Source organism: Odocoileus virginianus, chromosome 23, assembly GCF_023699985.2.
Source record: "Odocoileus virginianus isolate 20LAN1187 ecotype Illinois chromosome 23, Ovbor_1.2, whole genome shotgun sequence".
In the NCBI taxonomy this organism is placed as follows: domain Eukaryota; kingdom Metazoa; phylum Chordata; class Mammalia; order Artiodactyla; family Cervidae; genus Odocoileus; species Odocoileus virginianus.
The window spans coordinates 50,786,151-50,803,581 of NC_069696.1; the positions used below are offsets into that span (position 1 = coordinate 50,786,151).

Here is a 17,431-nt window from a genome sequence, read left to right on the forward strand (position 1 = left end):
AAGCTGACTTGAAACTCAACACTCAAAAAACGAAGATCATGGCATCCATTCCCACTGTTCATGGCAAACAGATAGGGAAACAATGGGAACAGTGAGAGACTTTTTCTTGGGCTCCAAAATCACTGCAGCCATGAAATTAAGACACTTGCTCTGTGGAAGAAAAACTATGACAAACCTAGACAGAATATTAAAAAGACAAGACATTACTTTGCCAACAAAGGCCCACAGAGTGAAAGCTATGGCTTTTCTAGTAGTCATGCATGGTCCAACAGTGTTAAACCATAAAGAAGGCTGAGCCCTGAAGAATTGTTTTTGAACTGTGGTGTTGGAAAAGACTCTTGAGAGTCCTTGTACTGCAAGAAGATCCAACCAGTCCATCCTAAAGGAGATCAATCCCGAATATTCACTAGAAGGACTGATGCTGAAGTTCCAATACTGTGGCCACCTGATGCAAAGAGCTGACATTAGAAAAGACCCTGAAGGCGGGAGGAGGAGGGGACAACAGAGGACAAGATGGTTGGATGGCATCACTCAGATCAATGGATCTGAGTTTGAGCAAGCCCTGGGAGTTGGTAATGGAAAGGGAAGCCTGGCAGTGCTGCAGTCCCTGGGGATGCAAAGAGTTCAGGCACGACTGAGCAACTGAACAACAACAATTACTGCTACAAGTCTAGAAAATGTATTATATTAGTGATTTTTTAAAAAATGAGGCTTGAAACGTCTAATCCAATTCTGAGAAGATAAAGAAATACCATTGTGGAAAAAAACAAAACAGGAAATTAACATGTGACAGTATTATTAACTAAAATCCAGATTTTGTTCAAATTTCACAAAATTTTATGCACATGTCCATCATTTGTTTTCATAGCTTATTCAAGACTCCACACTGTATTTAATTGCATTGAACAGCTTCAGCTGCATGCAACAAATACTGGTAAATTCTCTTCATTTTTATTGTATTACAAACATTTTCTAATTTTCCTTACATGGCTTCTTAGATACACCCATCATTTAAACATAGACATTTAATTACCAAATACATAGGATTTTTTCAAGTATCTTTGATATTAATTTCTCATTTGGTTATTAATTTCTCATTTAAATACTTTCTTCTCTGCAATCACCCTCTGTGTTTTTAGTCTCCTAACTTTATTGAGACTTTCAATACTAAGTCAAAGATCTCTCTTGGTAAATGTCACACTGCACTTCAAGATATGTGGGTTATTTTCACATATCTTTTGATATTGATTTCTAACATAATTCCACAGCATTAAGAGAACAGACTCTGTATGATTTCAATATCTTTAGACCACGAAATTTTGTACTTTTCTTTATGTCCCTGGATATATCCCAGTGTCTCCCAGTTTATAGTCTATGAGAACTTGAATAGAAGTTGTATCCTACTTTTGTAAAAAAAAAAAAAAAAGTAAATTGTCATGTTCAATAGCTTAACTCACAAAAGGGTAAATTAGTATCTCTATAACTCCCTCATACACAAAATAAATAACTATACCTTTACATTCTTGTATAATACTGTGAGCTTGTTCTGGCAAATCTGTTTTCTTCATATTAACAAAAAGGGATAAGATTTCAAGTCCTTTTTCTTTTCCTAAACCACTCTCCACAGGCACTACATATTTAGGACCTGCAAAATCACCAAAACATAGTAAGCAATTTGGTATGCCACATATTTAAATGTAACTGAATCATCATAAAAAGAAAATTAATACTACTTACCCATTACTGAATCTGTAACACTCTTATCTCTGGTTGTGAGAAGAATTTGACACTGATTGTCAAAAGCTTTTAACACCCAAGGATCCCAAATATCATCCAAGATCAATAAAGACCTTAATAAGAAAAAAACTGTATTGAGCCACTAATGAAATTTATTTTAAACTTCCTTTCAAAAAAAAAAGAGTATGCCAGGGTGTTTTGTTTTTTAACTCACAAAATTTTTGTTTAAAAGATGTCTATATTGTTTGTTCTCTCCTTTGGTATCCCTTATACAATATACCAATAAGAAAAAGATTTAGAGACTTCTCCTTCCTTCTACCCCAAATCACTTCATATTAAAGTTAAGGGACTTACAAAAAGAGAACTGTGAATACCATGTAAATATTAGAAGTAAGCCCCCTAGCATCTAAAAAGAACTATCTAAACAAGGAGATTTTTTCAACTTTAAGCATCCAAACAAAACAAGAACTGGGCTTAGGTTAGCATTAGAAAGCGTCACAGAACAATAACAATATTTGATCATTTTTCACCTACAAAACCAGCAGTTTCATATGTTCCAACCTAACAGAATGCATCAGCAAATACTATTTTTCACTTGGTACACTAGTGCACTAGAAATCAATTTGTTTACGCATAATGACAAAGAACCTCTGTGCTAATTCCTAACTGGCCCATCCAAACACTAACAGAACAAACAGAGAAAAACAAAACTGAAACCTGACAACATAATCACACACCAGCGTTTTTATCCGGCTGGCACTCTGCTTCTGTACACCACAAAAACAGACTCTAGGAACACACACAGGTTGGAAAACGACAAAAGCATACGCCAAAATGATGCTGAGAAACAAAATGGCTGCCTTTATATAACATGGTCTGGTATATCTGGAGCGGGTACAGTATTTTCCTAAACAGAAATCATTTTTATTTTTGCAGAGAAAGAAAGTAGGACTAAGCAGAAGTTACTGAGCAAGAAAAGAGGAAGTGGTTAGTGGTCTCAATCCCATTTCTCCATGAAAACAGATACTAGTGACTATCAAGGCAAAGGCGAGATAATAGAGTTATCTAGTAAAGAAACCAGAGAAAAGGGAGATTTGCTCTCTGTAGTGAATATGATCATAATCACTAGGAGGTTTTTTCCAAAAATCATTCCTCTCCCCCAACATCCTGATATGAATCCTCTTACCAGTTTGGGAATCACTGCCATAGTCCAGCCACTGTTACACATGAAAGCACACAGCATCATTAGGTGCATCAGGGCAATAAAAAAATTCAGAGCCGTTACCTAGTTCTCACCCATTTTAATGTTACACTCACAAGGAATGCTTTACTCATCTTTGCACTTGTAGCACTTGACCCAGAACCTGGCACAACACTCAATGTTGGTTAAATGAACAAATGAAAGAAGGGCTGCTAGATCACAGAAACCAAAGGCAACAACTAAACTTCTGTCTCCCTCTGGTTAATGAAAATTATGAAATAGCTAGTAATACTTCCTGGAACATAATTATAATGGTATTTACTTAATAAATTATTGAAATAAAAGAAACTATTAAAGTATAGGGAAGTAGAAGAGTTACATGCATACCCAAAAACTGAAATAACACAGCAGAAGGATCCCATTAAACAAAAATCTTTCCTGACTCCATCTTTCACAAGTTGGCTACATTTATTCTGTCCTTCATTCTATGTTAATCTATTAGAAATAATGGTTTCAAGGTAAAACGTTTGCATTTTTCTAATAAAAACCACCTACTTAGGAAGTATTTCTTAAGAGCCTACAATGGTATTCAAGAGAGAACACAGCATGTATCATGCAAACAACAGTGGCAACCACTTTTTTTTTTTAATACAAGAGAAAGAACAGAAAAACAATGGTTCTTTTTCAATCTTCTACCCAAGAGCAAGAAAAGGTTATGATGTTCTCCAGATGTCAGTAGTTAAGTCTCACTGGGACTCCACACATCAACTGAATACGACCATCTGTACCTTGGATGTTTGCGCAGCATCAGAATGCGGAGACGGTCTTTAGCCTCTTCAATATTAAGTGGAAGCCTCTGGGAGAAGCTCTCATCCTGATCCAACCGTGCACAAAGGTTCTGCAGCTTCATCAGAAGCCCGGATTTGTCCTGTTTCCCAACTGACACCCAATGCACACCTCCTGGGAAACAATCTGGTGAGGAAAAGGAAAATAAATTTAAGGTCTTTAAACAAGAGTCCCCTTTGAAAGATTTTACTGATAGGCAGCAGTAAAGATTTGTTCCAATCTTTGATTTCATCACATCTCCAAACTTCTCTTGATTCAGAGTATATATGTTGTTTGTAGGACTATTATTGAGCTTCAGAGCCCAAATCTAAGAAAAGTTGAAGATGTGAATAAATTGAAGTTTGGTGTTCATCCGCTACATATTAGTAAAATCTTACCAAACAAAATTTCAAATCTTTGTCCTGTGTCCTCAATGATTACTGTATAACAGTTTCTCAACAGAAGCACTCTGGACATTTTGGGCCAGATAATTCTTTCTTGTGAGGGAACTGTCTTAAGCATTACAGGACATTCAGCAGCCTCCCTGGCCTCTATCCACTGGAAGCCAGCAGCACTTCCCCTCCCCAGCTATGACAACCAAAAATGTCTCCCACATTTGTCACATATCCCCTGAGAGGAAAAATCATCTCTGACTGAGAACCACTGATGTGGTTCCTGAGAACACATAACTCGTTCATTATGGTTCTCATACAGAGACTTCAAGTAAGAAGTTAGGCTCAAGTCTGGCGCTACTGCTTACTAGCTATGATACCTTTAGCAAATCACTAACTTCAATATCATATACAATACTAGAATAAGACTGTTTACCCCTGCCTACTTCAGTTACTATAAGAAATTAATGTATATGTGATTTAGCTATGTTAAAAGTAAAAGGTTATAATAGACAGGATTATTAGTGATAAGATTGAGACCACCTTTCATATAATTAAGCTTTGAACTAGTAAGCATTATAATAAGAACAGACATTATTATTACTGCTGTCAACTGACATCATCATCATTTTTGTTAATACAAGCCACGTGTGCCAAGTCGCTGCGTCCAACTCTGTGCAAACCTATGGGCCAAAGGCCGCCAGGCTCCACTGTCCATGGGATTTCCCAGCAAGAACACTGCAGGGGGTTGCCATTTGCTCCTCCAGGTGATCTTCCCGACCCAGGGACCAAACCCATGTTTCCTGCATTGGCAGGTGGATTCTTTACCATGGAGCCACCAGGGAAGCCCAACACAATGATTACACATCTACTAAATAAACTAAGTAATACTGCCAGGATATGATCATGAATTTAAACTGAAGCTCAGTCAGGTGATTATCTTCTGCAAAGAAGACAGAAATAACGTCTGAATAAAGCAACAGGGAGCACAGAGAAGGCATCAGCTTTCATTCAAGATAAGGAGAGAACTAAAGAGTACGTACTGAGGAGCAACTGAATAACAGGCAATAAAAATCCAGGCCCAAGGCTGAGAGGGGGCTGATGGGACAAATGGAGAGGATATTACGCTATTAACGGATAAGACTCAGAAAACTGTAGTGAACTTGAAAAACAGAGTAGATGGAGGTAAGCCGAGTGGAATAGAATTTTATAATCAAGATTTCAAAAGTGGTATCATTTCTGGTAATGCCAAAGGCCAGGATCCAACCTGTGACCAGTAAACTATATAGCTGAAGGGCAGTGAAGAAAATGGTCACTGTAGATACATAAGTCAAGGAACTGAAAGGCCAAGGTTTTGGATGACTCATCCACATAGATATCAAATCACTAAGATTGCCAGCAGAAGGAGGACTTAAATTTATAACTAAGAACTCCAATCAATCAATCAGAGGGCTATAATATAACCGGGAAAGATTAGAAAAATGAACTTCAAAGGACAAAGAATTTAGCTGGAGAAAGGAGTATTAAAGGCCCAGATGAGGCAACAAAGAGCAAAGTAAGCATCCATCCATTTCTTAGTGCTGAAATATGTGAAATACAAAGGGAAAAGGGTTACCACACCACTGAAAAAGGCTACCGGTATCCTCAGGAAAACTGCCCCGTTTCACATAAAACAAGGAGGTCTAAGAAGGGTTGATGATATAGAGGAGTTTCCTGACCACAGAGGAGGAAGTCTAGAAGGCACAGCAACGGCTTGGGAATGAGAGGAAAGGACCTAGATCAGAATTTGGCAATGAATTGGGTGGTAACTACATGAGAATCTAAAAGACGATACATGACCAGAAGAAGCAATGCTATGTAACCGAGGTATGGCAGGGCTGTTAAGCATTGTTTGATCACCAGTGCCTATGTCTCCGATGAAGGTAAACAAGTCCCACACTCTCCTGTCTTTTATTTCAGCTGTGCCGGGTCTCCGGCGCTGCACGCAGGCTTTCTCTAGCTGAGGCCACTGGGGGCTGCTCTCTGACTGCGGTGTGCAGCCTCCTCCTTGGGGCGCCTTCCCTTACTGCAGAGCACGAGCCCGAGATCTGAGGGCTCAGTAGCTGCAGCACACGGGCTTAGCTGCTCCGAGACATGTGCGATCTTAGTTCCCAACCAGGGTTTGAACCCCACTGGAAGGTGGATTCTTAACAACTGGACTGCCAGGGAAATCCCAACAAGTCTCCCTCTTTCCTGCTGAAAGCTTCCTGACGCTCTCTGGGCTTGCTAAAGTCAACAGCTATGAGAGAGTGAACCCCTGGGGCTCTGCTCAGTGCCACAGCTGTGCTCCGTGCTGGTGACAGTGTTCAGTCGCTCAGTTGTGTCCAGCTCTTCTGTGTATGTACATGTGTGTAAGCGCACTGGAGAAAGCTTGGGAAAACACACTCTCAGCTGTTAACCATGACTACCTCTGGTGAAGAATGGAGGAGAAAGGAAAGCAGGACAAGGGAAGAAAAATTTTACTTCATTTTAAATGAAAATACTACTACTGTAATATTTAAAACAGTTTTAAACTACATGCTGCTCCTAAGGGGTTTTTCTTTAATTTGTGCTTTCTACTTAAGATTTTTCAAACTCATCCTAGGGTTCAAGACAAGGTAAAGAAAGTAGCCAGACACAACTGGCTAGTGAACTCCGCAGATTTAAATTTAAATACCTACTATCTACATCAAAGGTCTCTCTCCTAACCTTAGGAGTAAATTAGGGCATTACTAACATATGCAAGAAAAATAATAAACTATTGCTTGGAGAGAAAGACAAACAGGACTATTCCCTGCCTGTCCAGTGGTTAAGACTCTGCGCTTTCATTGCAGGAGGCACAGGTTTGATCCCTGGTCAGGTAACTAGGATCCTGAATGCTTCACAGTGTAGTCAGGGGAAAAAAAAAAAACAACAGACCAAAAGACCAACTGATCTGCAAATCTCCTATCACTGGGAGCATAAATTTCACATTTCAGAAAGAATCCAAACATCTTGACTGTGGGCACAAGAGGGAGCAATTTAGCCTTGAATGAGGCTTGCACCTATAATTCACTCAGAGAAATTTAAGCAAAGAAAAAAAAAATGCCTTTATTCAGAGAAAATTAACCCATCCTCCTCTTACAAGAGGTTTATTGAGGTAGCAATTAATAATCTAACAGTATCAAGAAGTCCTGGGAAGGAAGGAAGGAAACAGGTAGACAGCCTCTAGAGAAAACTTCCACATCCTTAGAAACTCAGCACTGAAATACAATCGTGTAAATGGTTGAAAAATTCACCAAACTCTTTTAATTTTTAATTTGTCAAATTAAATGGTTGAACTTTCAAAAGGAAACTGGGTTCTTAAAAATATACAGACAGAAACAGTTAAGAACTTAATAGTGTTCATCAATTTAGACCAAACACCACCCTAAGGTAACACAGTTTCTACAGAAACCAGTTTTAATGCAGTTTGTAACCCATACAGTTACCTGTACTTTCAAAAGAAAAACTAAGGTTTTATAACAATGGCAAAATCTAATATTCCTATATTTTAGAATACACATAAACTCCAGAGATTAAAACTAATCTTTGTTGTTGTCTTTCAGTCGTGTCCACCTCCATCTTGAGGGAGGTATCTACTCTTGAACTAGTGGATATGCAAAAGCAGACTTCAGATTAAAAGGCCAAATACGAATGGAAGACTATAAAAGGACTCTTACTGTCAGTCGCTAAGTTGTGTCTGACTCTTTGCGACCCCATGGACCCCATGTCAGGCTTCCCTGTCCTCCCCTGTCACCTGGAGTCTGTTCAAACTCATGTCCACTGAGTTGGTGATACCATCTAACCGTCTCAACTTCTGATACCCCCTCCTCCTCCTGCCCTCAATCTTTCCCAGAGTCAGGGTCTCTTCCAACAAGTCAGCTCTTCAAGTCTGTCGGCCAAAGTATTGGAGCTTTGGCATCAGAACATCCAATGAATATTCAGGGTTGATTTCCTTTACGATTGACTGGTTTGATCTCCTTGCTGTCCAAGGAACTCTCGAGAGACTTCTCCAGCACCACAATTCGAAAACATCAATTCTTTGGTGCTCAGCCTTCTTTATGACCCAACTCTCACATCCATACCTAATTACTGGATAATAATAATAATACTAGATAATAGGACTATTTAAAATTCAGGAAGAAAAAAAAATTCAGGAAGCACAAATTAGAAGGCAAAAAAAATGACTAATCTGACTACATCAGAATTAAAGATTTCTATCAAAGACATCTAGGACAAAGTTAATACAGATGATATAAGGAGAAAGTATTTACAGAGTCTAAAACCAGTAAGTCCTACTATCTATAGCATTCAAGAAACTCCTTAAAAGCAACAAGATGGAAAGAACAATGATATCAATAAACTTTACAACAAGGAAACTCAAAAAGTTAAAAAACTTATAAAGAAATGGTCAAGCTCAAGTTATCACAGAAATGTAAACTAAGGTATGATTTCACATCTGCTAGCCTGTCAATAATCTCAAAGATGGAAGATAATCTAATATTAGTAGGAAGTGAGGACATAGGAGTCACCACACGTTACTGATAGGAATGCACAGATAGGAGGGCAATCAAATCTGGTATTTATATACCCTGTATATTTACAAAGAATATAGATTAAGTAGGCTTCTCAGGTGGTGCTAGTGGTAAAGAACCTGCCTGCCAATGCAGGAGGCATAAGAGATGTGGGTTCAATCCCTGGGTCAGGAAGATCCCCTGGAGGAGGACACGGTAACCCACTAGTTTTCTTGCCTGGAGAATCCCATGGACAGAGAAGCCTGACGATTACAGTCCAGAGGGTCGAAAAGAGTCAGAAAAGACTAAAGTGACTTAGTGCACACATATATTCAATACATTAAAATGATCACCTATGGGGAGGTGAGATTCTGTGATTAAATATATATACTTGACCTTTGCCACTATTCCTAGCACATAGTTCTAAATCCCTGTAACTTCCCATGTGAGAGCCTTAGGTGCATCTTTTAACAGTTTTGTTTCCAATTCTTGAAACTGCTCCAGAGTATAAAAGTGAAATGGTGTCTTATGTTCATGTAATAAGCCCCTTTCAACTACACCTGAGTTTATGTTAATTAAGTAATTTCTGGGAAGTCCCTAAATACCTAGGGACTTAGGGGAAACTTGCCAGGGGAATCAACCACTTGATTAGTATTGGAACTTTCAGCCCCACCCTCCAGACCTCTGGGGAGAAGGGAGTGGCTAGAGATTGCATTCAATCGCAAATGATTTAATCAACTACACCTATGTAACTGGAAACTCCGTAAAAAACCAAAAGGGTGAAATTCAGGGCATGTGGGCTGGTGAACACGGGGAGTACACAGAGAGTGATGCATCCACATGGGGCACAGGGACCCCACATCCTTTCCCACATATCATGCCTGACACATCTCTTCCGTCAGGCTGTTCCAGAGTTTTATGCTTGTATGCATGCGTGTGTGCTAAGTCGCATCAGTCACATCTGACTCTTTGCAACCATATGGACTGTAGTCCACCAGGCTCCCCTGTACATGGGATTCTCCAGGCAAGAACACTGAAGGGGGTTGCCATGACCTCCTCCAGGGTATCTTCCCAACCCAGGGATCAAACCCGCATCTCTTACATCTCCTGCATTGGCAGGAGGGTTCTTTACCACCAGCGCCACCTGGGAAGCCCCTCATGCTTGTCTAATAAACCAATAATCTAGTAAGTATAGTTGTTAGAAGCACAGGTAACAACCTGGACTGGCAACTGTCATCTGAAAGGGTTGGGGTGGGGGCAGGCTGGTGTGATCTGATGCTATCTACAGGTAGGTAGCATCAGATGAGTTAAATTATAGGACTCTCAGTTGGCATTGAAGAACTGCTGGATATGTGGAAAACTCACATATTTAGTGTCAGAAATGAAGCAGTGTTGTAGTTGCATAGAGAAGACACATAGGAGGAGTGTGTTTTCCTTTAGAGGAGGGAAAGGGAAATGAGAATGGGATTTTTTTTTTAAAGGAAATGAACACAGTAAGAAACTCAGACAGACTTAATATGAAAATAAGCTGTAAATTAGAGAATATGGTTTAATCATCCCTCTGTACTTGAGATCTGAATTGAGCTCATCATACACTAGAAAACTGCCAATATCCCTGATCTTTTCTCAAAACAAAGTGGTTAAAATCTATTCCAAGACTACATTTTATATAATATGATTCCTGGGTAATTAAATTCCATAGGTTGTCAGTCAATTTTAACCCCTAAAATTGAAAATTCACCCCAATATTATCAAGTGATTTAAATAGCACTAAAAAGCAGTTTTAACCCTAAAAATTGGTATATTATCCATATTTTAAAGGAAATTTATGATTATATTGAAACAAAAACCATTACTTCACACTAAAAGAAATTTAAACCAATTTTATCCTGAAATATCCTTGGTAATCAACTTTACGGAAGAGGTTAAAAAAAAGTGAATAAATACATTCTTGGCCTTGAGATTTGCATAGCACTGAGTCACCTAAAACTTCTCTATAAAAACGAGAGAGAAAAACCAGGGTTTAGGAATCAGGCATATTTCTGACAAGAGTATGATCAATATCATCAACGAAGGCTGTGACGTATAAATTAAAACCAGGTGTGTACAAAAGCTGTGCCCCAGCCTCCAACTTTCTAAAACTCTCAGGGGCTAATAAAAATAAATGGAAAAAAAAAAATAAAACTCTCAGGTGCTTACTATTTATTCCACTCATTGTGTCCTCTCATCATAAACTGTTTTTTTTTGCTGCCCTGGTCTTCTCTCGGGCTTTCTCTAGTTGCAGTAAGCAGAGCTACTCTCTAGGTGTGGTGCGCAGGCTTCTCTTTTTGCAGACGACAGGTTCCAAGGCACACAGGCTTAGTTACTCCTCGGCATGAGGAATCTTCTTGCACCAGGCATCAAACTTGTGTCACCTGCATTGGCAGATGGTTTCTTAACTACTGGGCCACCAGGGAAGTCCTCCTCACAAACTATTTTAACTGGTGATTATATATTGTAAACAACAACAAAATATTAACCACTAGAAGTCAGGAACTATCTTTTTATTTCCCCCAAACCCACTAATGGATGGAGGCAACCGAAGACTGAGGATGCTATGTAAAGTTCCTGCTAGGGAATAGCCTTAGAACCTACGGGACTCGTTCGGGTCAGCAGTGCACCTGCCAAATGTCCTAAAGTCTCTGCTGCACAGTTTGACCTTCCTCATTCTGGTAACTACCCAACTCCCTTCCCACCTTCTCTACTCTCCCATCCTTGCTGAGTTTACCTGCCAAACTTCTTTCTATTCTTCAAACTCCAGCTAAAATATCATCTCATTCAGGAAGCCTGGCCTGCTCAATCTCTTCCCCTGATGGAAAGCTTCCTTCCTTTATTCTAACTTTGTATGTACCTTATACTTGTTTCTAATGTTCAGTTTATCACATATATCATAGTTAACCTGTCTTCCTCTCCTACCAGACTGTAAGTAAATTTCTTAGATGCACAAGCTGTGCTTGCTTTCTGGATTTTGCCCAAAACAGTGACAAATCCATAACAGATTCTCAAACACTTACTGACTACATGAATATTTGAAGCAAGGAAAATCAGTTGCCAGGTGTCTAATGAATCTATAAAGCCTGCCTACAAAAACTCATTGGTTGCTACAGTCAACTTTCAAGTTTTTCTTCTTGGAGTTAACACGTAAGATAGATAAGTTACTAAAGATTTTTATTTTTAAAGGTAAATAAATGATAGAATTAACTGGAGAAATGGAATTCATATTAATGATTCAGGATGCCAAATACAAGAAATAATCATCCCTGGGAAGCCATTAATGAAACTGCGTTTCCAATAATCTTCTCTACAGCACTTTGCCAGAACACTCGACAGCCAGGAAGCTCTGTTAGTACAGTACTGTTGAAAGGCAGGGATATAAGCTGGGCGACCTCTCAAGATACTTTTTCAATCATGTAATTCCCTCAATTATTAAGATTGGGGGGGCAGTCAAGGGGAAGGACTTTCCTGGTGGTCCAGTGGTTCAGAACTCACCTTGCTAGGCAGAGGACTCGGGTTTGATCTCTGGTCAAGGAACTAAGATCCCACATGCCAAGGAGGAACTAAGCCCGTGAACCACAACTACTGAGTCTGAGCACCACAACGAAACATACTACATGACACAACTAAGACCCTACACAGCCAAATAAATTTAAAAAATTGGAATTAAGATACAAGGGAACTAGTTTCATTCCCGGGATAATGAGTGCCAACTGATAACACACAAACTTATTGGCTTGGGTAGTCAAGCCTCACTGTGACAGGCAAGGTAGAAAATTAAATTCAAATTTAATCACCTGTGGTAGGTAGAAAACTGCCCCTCCCCTCCCCATGATGTCCACATCCTATTCCACAGAATTCGTATATATGGCCCCTTATACTAGCAAAGAGAGACTTTGCAACTGCAATTAAATTAAGGATTTTGAGATGACATTATCCTGGATTATCCATTTGGCCCAATATAATCACAAGGGCCCTTTTAGGAGGGAAGCAAGGTCAGAGCAGATGTGATGACAGAAGCAAGGATCAGAGGAAAGATCTGAAGATGTTATGCACTGCCAGCTTTGAAAATAAGAAAAAAGACTGAGTCAAGGAATGCAGAGCACCTCTAGAAGGTGGGAAATGGAAGGGAAAGGATTCTCCCTGAGCCTCAAAAAGTAGCTAAGCATTGCTGACACTTTGATTTTACCTCGTAAGAGCTATTTTGATCTTCTAACCTCCAGAACTACACAGTAATATTTGTGTTGTTTTAAGCCACCAAAAGCTTTGGTAATTTGTTATATCAGCAATATGAAGCTAATGCAATGCCTAAACAATATCTTCTTAGCCAGCAATGGTAATCAAAACTTACCTTCTAGGAAAGAATGATCTCGAACAGCTTCTGCAGCTAATACAGATTTCCCACAACCTGCCATTCCATATATGGTGACCCATCCCGGTTCACCATTCAGCTTAGAGAGCTTCTGCTGAACTGCATTCACTAGCTTCTTCCTAGTAACAAAAACAACGGGCCTCTGTGGTACTCCACCTTCACACAGGACTGTCCTTACTGAAATCCAAAACAAAACAAGTATGAATGAAGAGAACTTTGAAATGGTTACTCAAGTAATTCTATAAAAACCAAAGAGAACAGGCTGAGATCTCCACCAGAATTTCCAAGAGAAGAAAACATGTCTAGTGTATTAACTTTAACTTTCTGATTTCTCAGAACACCCAGAACAAAAGTAAAGATACACCTTTCAAGATGACTACAAAGCAATGAAAATCTCCATTTATATCTGCCCCGACTCATCCTCTCCCTAACTCTCCAATCTTTTTCTCATACTAAAGATTAAGAGCGTGTAAAGGAAGGAATATGGAATTGCTTTCAAGGGCATAGATTTCTAAACATCTGCTCTTTCCTATGCTTGAATTTGGTAAACACAAAACTGGAGAAAAATTTAAAGGCTTATAAATGATCTTATTATCTCTAAAAATTAAGGTATGTATATTATTATCTCAGCAGTAGATAGTTCACTGGGTAAGGAAATGAGAAAGTAATATGGACACAAATGAAAATATCTGAATTGGAAAACAAGACTGTAATTTTTTCACATGCATGTTTCACTGAACTGTTAAGTCTCTCCAGCAGACACCATATACAATGAAACAAAACTTCAGCCACGTAGTCATTATGATAGAAGGCATCATGGGTACAAACCATATGAAGTTATTCCACTAACTGAATCTTTGCCATCAGAAGAAGAGACGACAGGAATGCCACCGTGCAGAAGGGCAGCAAGATCTTTGTAACCTTCATGGAGTAGAGCATTGTAGAATGATATATAAGAATAATTATCTTTTTTAAGTATCATTTTAATTAGCATAGCTGCTCGTTGCCGTTGGGTGGGCTAAAAAAAAAAAAAAGCAATTCAGTATACTATAAAGAATATATTTGCAAAAAAAAAAAGAATATAATTGCAACATAAATTAGTGGACACCAGTATAAATTTTGAAATAAATTCTAAGAATTTTTAAGAAAGTACAGACTGAATTTTTTAAAAATCAAAAAGAAAGCACAGGCTGCCTCAGAGGACTTTACCTCATTTTTCACTTTTTCCTCCTCTGACACTGTTAAAACTCCATTACTAATCATGTGATCCATGATGTAGGATGTTTTGATGTCCCTTTCCAAGACTTCTCTATGTTGAAGCAAACAATTTCGAGCTTTTGCATCCATCTTCCCTCAGGTTTTTCTTTCTCTGAGCTGTCAACCATGAGCTACAGGCAAAACATCAAATTCTTGTCAGGCCAATAAAGATATGAAAAGATGTACAACCTCACTGGTATTGAAAAATATAAAGAAAGGATTTTATTTTTGCAAATTTTTTAAAATAAACAAAATCCAATGCTTTCAAAAATGTGAGGAAATTAGTATTCTTTTAAGATACCTGAGGAGAGATAGGGAATTTGGGATAGACATGTACACAGTGCTATACTTAAAATGGATAACCAACAAGGACCTATTGTATAGCGCAGGGAACTCTGCTCAATGTTATGTGGCAGCCTGGATGGGAAGAGTTTCAGGGTGAATGGATACAGGTGTATGTATGGCTGAGCCTCTTAGCTGTCCACCTGAAACTATCTCAACATTGTTAATTACGTGTGTGTGCGGGTGTGCAGTCCGCCAGGCTCCTCTGTCCATAGAATTCTCCAGGTGAGAATACCAGAATGGGTTGGTTTATTAGCTACACTCCAATACAAAATAAAAAGTTTTTAAAAAAAGTACCTGAGGGGAGTACAAAGTGGATGCAACTTTTCTGGAAGGCAATGTACGATGTATTTAAAGTAAGCATTCTCTTTAAACCAGAAATCCCACTTCTAGGAATCGACCTCAAAGAGACAGTCATATATGCATGCAAAAAATATCCACAAAAAGAGTTAAAAGAATGTTTAGGTAAGATTAAAACAACCTAAATGCCCATCATTCTGAGTATGGATTTAAAAAATTAGAGTCTGTATATATAATGGACTATTACACAGCCATTTAAAATAAGACACACCTCCATGTACGGACATGGAAAGGTGTTCATGACACATAACTGAGAAAGTTTTAAATATGACCCCATGTGTAGCACAAAATATGTGTTGGTCTCATCTAAATACATACGGAGATGTTTAGAAGTCTGTTCAACATAATGTTTGGGTTACTTTCAAGAATCAAGATTTGGGATTTTTTCCCCTTTCTTTTCTGTTCTTTTCTATACTATCTTAATTTTTTTCAATACTCATTATCATTTGTACAATTATAAAACTTTAAGACTTTATAAACAATGATCATATTGAAGTCCTAATAATTACAAACTGCTTGATTTCTTTGCCATCATAAAACTAAATAGTGCATTCTATTGAGTATTAGTTCTCACTCAAGATGGGCGTCAGCTGGTATGTCTTCACACATTTCTCCCGGACTTACTCCACAAGTTTCAGCTGAGCTGCTAAGTATGACAAAGCAACAGAAAATATCCACTGATGTCATTTCTTAGATTAGGAGGACATAAAAGCAGAAGAATCTTCTTCATAATATAATACTCGAAGTTCCTATCAACTTTATTTCAAATATGATGCAAATTTTTCAATGAGTATATACCCCAGATCAGAATGTTTGCATTAAACAGAATCTACTAATGTATTACAGTGAGTGTCTCAACGTGCTTATTAATGTATGTACTCAATAAATATTTGAGTCCCTCCTATGTAGGGCCCGGAATCTACAGAAATTAAATCATACCTATGAAGGAATTCACTATCTGACAGAAGAGGAAAATACAGATAACTATAACGTGATGCACTGAGTGCAAAGAGATAAGCATAAGTAATTTTGAGCACACGGAAGAGGAGTAATAATGATAAGCCTCAATACTGACTACAAAGTACGACCGTATGTGTCAGCTGCATACAAAGGTAAGTGAAGCATTTCCCCATTATTGTCAAGGTTCACAAAATGCCCAGTACTGGCATGAAACTGCTTGATACAAGAAAAAGTTATGGTTAGGACCAGGGCTACGATAATTTTTAAGTGTTAATAAAGTTTTTATGATCTCAAACATAAAATGTCCCTTAATTTTACAGTAACAAAATTTTGGTTTGACAAAAACAGAAATAAACTTTTTTAGGTTAGGTCCAATAGCTAAGGCAAAAAACACTCTGAACACTTGTAACTAATTTTCAATTTTACCTAGCCCTATTAAAACTAAAGAAATTACGTTAAAACTAAAGAAAAGTTAAAACTAATTAAGTTTCACATGTTGTTTTTCTAAACTTTGTCCCCATTGAAACATTATGAACAGATTCTCAGCGTCCCACCTTTTGTACCCACATCAACGTAAAGTCAGGACTCGTGAAATATAAAGGTCAGTTTCATGCAGGAAAGCCGTAACAGTTGACCAGTTCCTTTTTAGACATTTCTCTTCCTGGCACAGTATTAGAACAATTAACAAGTATCCCCTGAACGAGAATTCTGAGTCCCTTAAACTGGCTACTGAACCTCCGGAGAACCCAATTCTGAAAGAAAAGCGAGACGCAAACTTACCCAAACCTTAGCACAAGGGTCTTCACTGGGAAATCAAGCTGGGGTTGAAAGGAGGCAACAGGGCTTCCAGAAAAAAATTCAGGGCTAGGGACACAGGCCGGGGTAGGTCGGGGCCTCACAGGTGTCTCACCTGAGCGTCCGCAGCAAGGCGGGTAGCTGAAGGCCCCCCGCGAACCTCCGACCCGCAGAGAAGGGGGCTTCACCCCCCAGGCGACCGTCGCAGTCCCGGGGCGCCGAGGTGGTGACTCCAACCCAGACACAAAGGAAGGAGGGTCACTAGGGCTGTGGCTCCTTCCCTCAGGCTGCAATTGCAGCCGGGCGGGAGCCGGGCGCCACTCTGGACGCCGCCGCCGCCGCGGCTACTTCATGTCCTCGCGGGTCGCTGACCCCCTCAGACTCCTCACGGCCGGCCCCCTTACTCCTTCCGCACAGAAATAAAGGCAGCCTCTCCGCCTCAGGACCGCGGAGCTTTCAAAACCCGCCTGCGGGCCCAGCTGGGACGTCGCGGTTACGCGCATGCAAATAAACACACCCGGAAATTCACGGGAAGGCCGCCGCCGCGCGCGCTCTACCCCATCTTGTGCCCGCGCGCGCACGAGAAAGCGCCTCCGCCCCACCC

The 17,431-nt window shown here is 39.3% G+C and overlaps 1 protein-coding gene across 8 annotated transcripts in view; it reads right to left on the reverse strand.

Annotated features, from left to right (window-relative positions):
- The window catches only part of APAF1 (apoptotic peptidase activating factor 1), a 111,655-nt gene extending 94,257 nt beyond the window's left edge, over window positions 1-17,398 (reverse strand). For 3 of the 8 annotated variants that reach the window (XM_070454121.1, XM_070454122.1, XM_070454120.1), the window contains exons 1-7: window positions 16,943-17,397; window positions 14,323-14,501; window positions 13,942-14,131; window positions 13,093-13,290; window positions 3,727-3,910; window positions 1,738-1,850; window positions 1,514-1,645 (exon numbers count right to left, since the gene is read on the reverse strand). In XM_070454121.1, the coding sequence (XP_070310222.1) occupies window positions 1,514-1,645; window positions 1,738-1,850; window positions 3,727-3,910; window positions 13,093-13,290; window positions 13,942-14,131; window positions 14,323-14,460 (955 nt within the window). In that variant the 5' untranslated portion in view covers window positions 14,461-14,501; window positions 16,943-17,397. Of the gene's footprint in view, window positions 1-1,513; window positions 1,646-1,737; window positions 1,851-3,726; window positions 3,911-13,092; window positions 13,291-13,941; window positions 14,132-14,322; window positions 14,502-16,942 lie in introns of all 8 variants that reach the window. The other 5 variants (XM_070454126.1, XM_070454125.1, XM_070454128.1 and 2 more) reach the window with 4 other exon arrangements.
- Window positions 17,399-17,431: the final 33 nt, after the last annotated feature.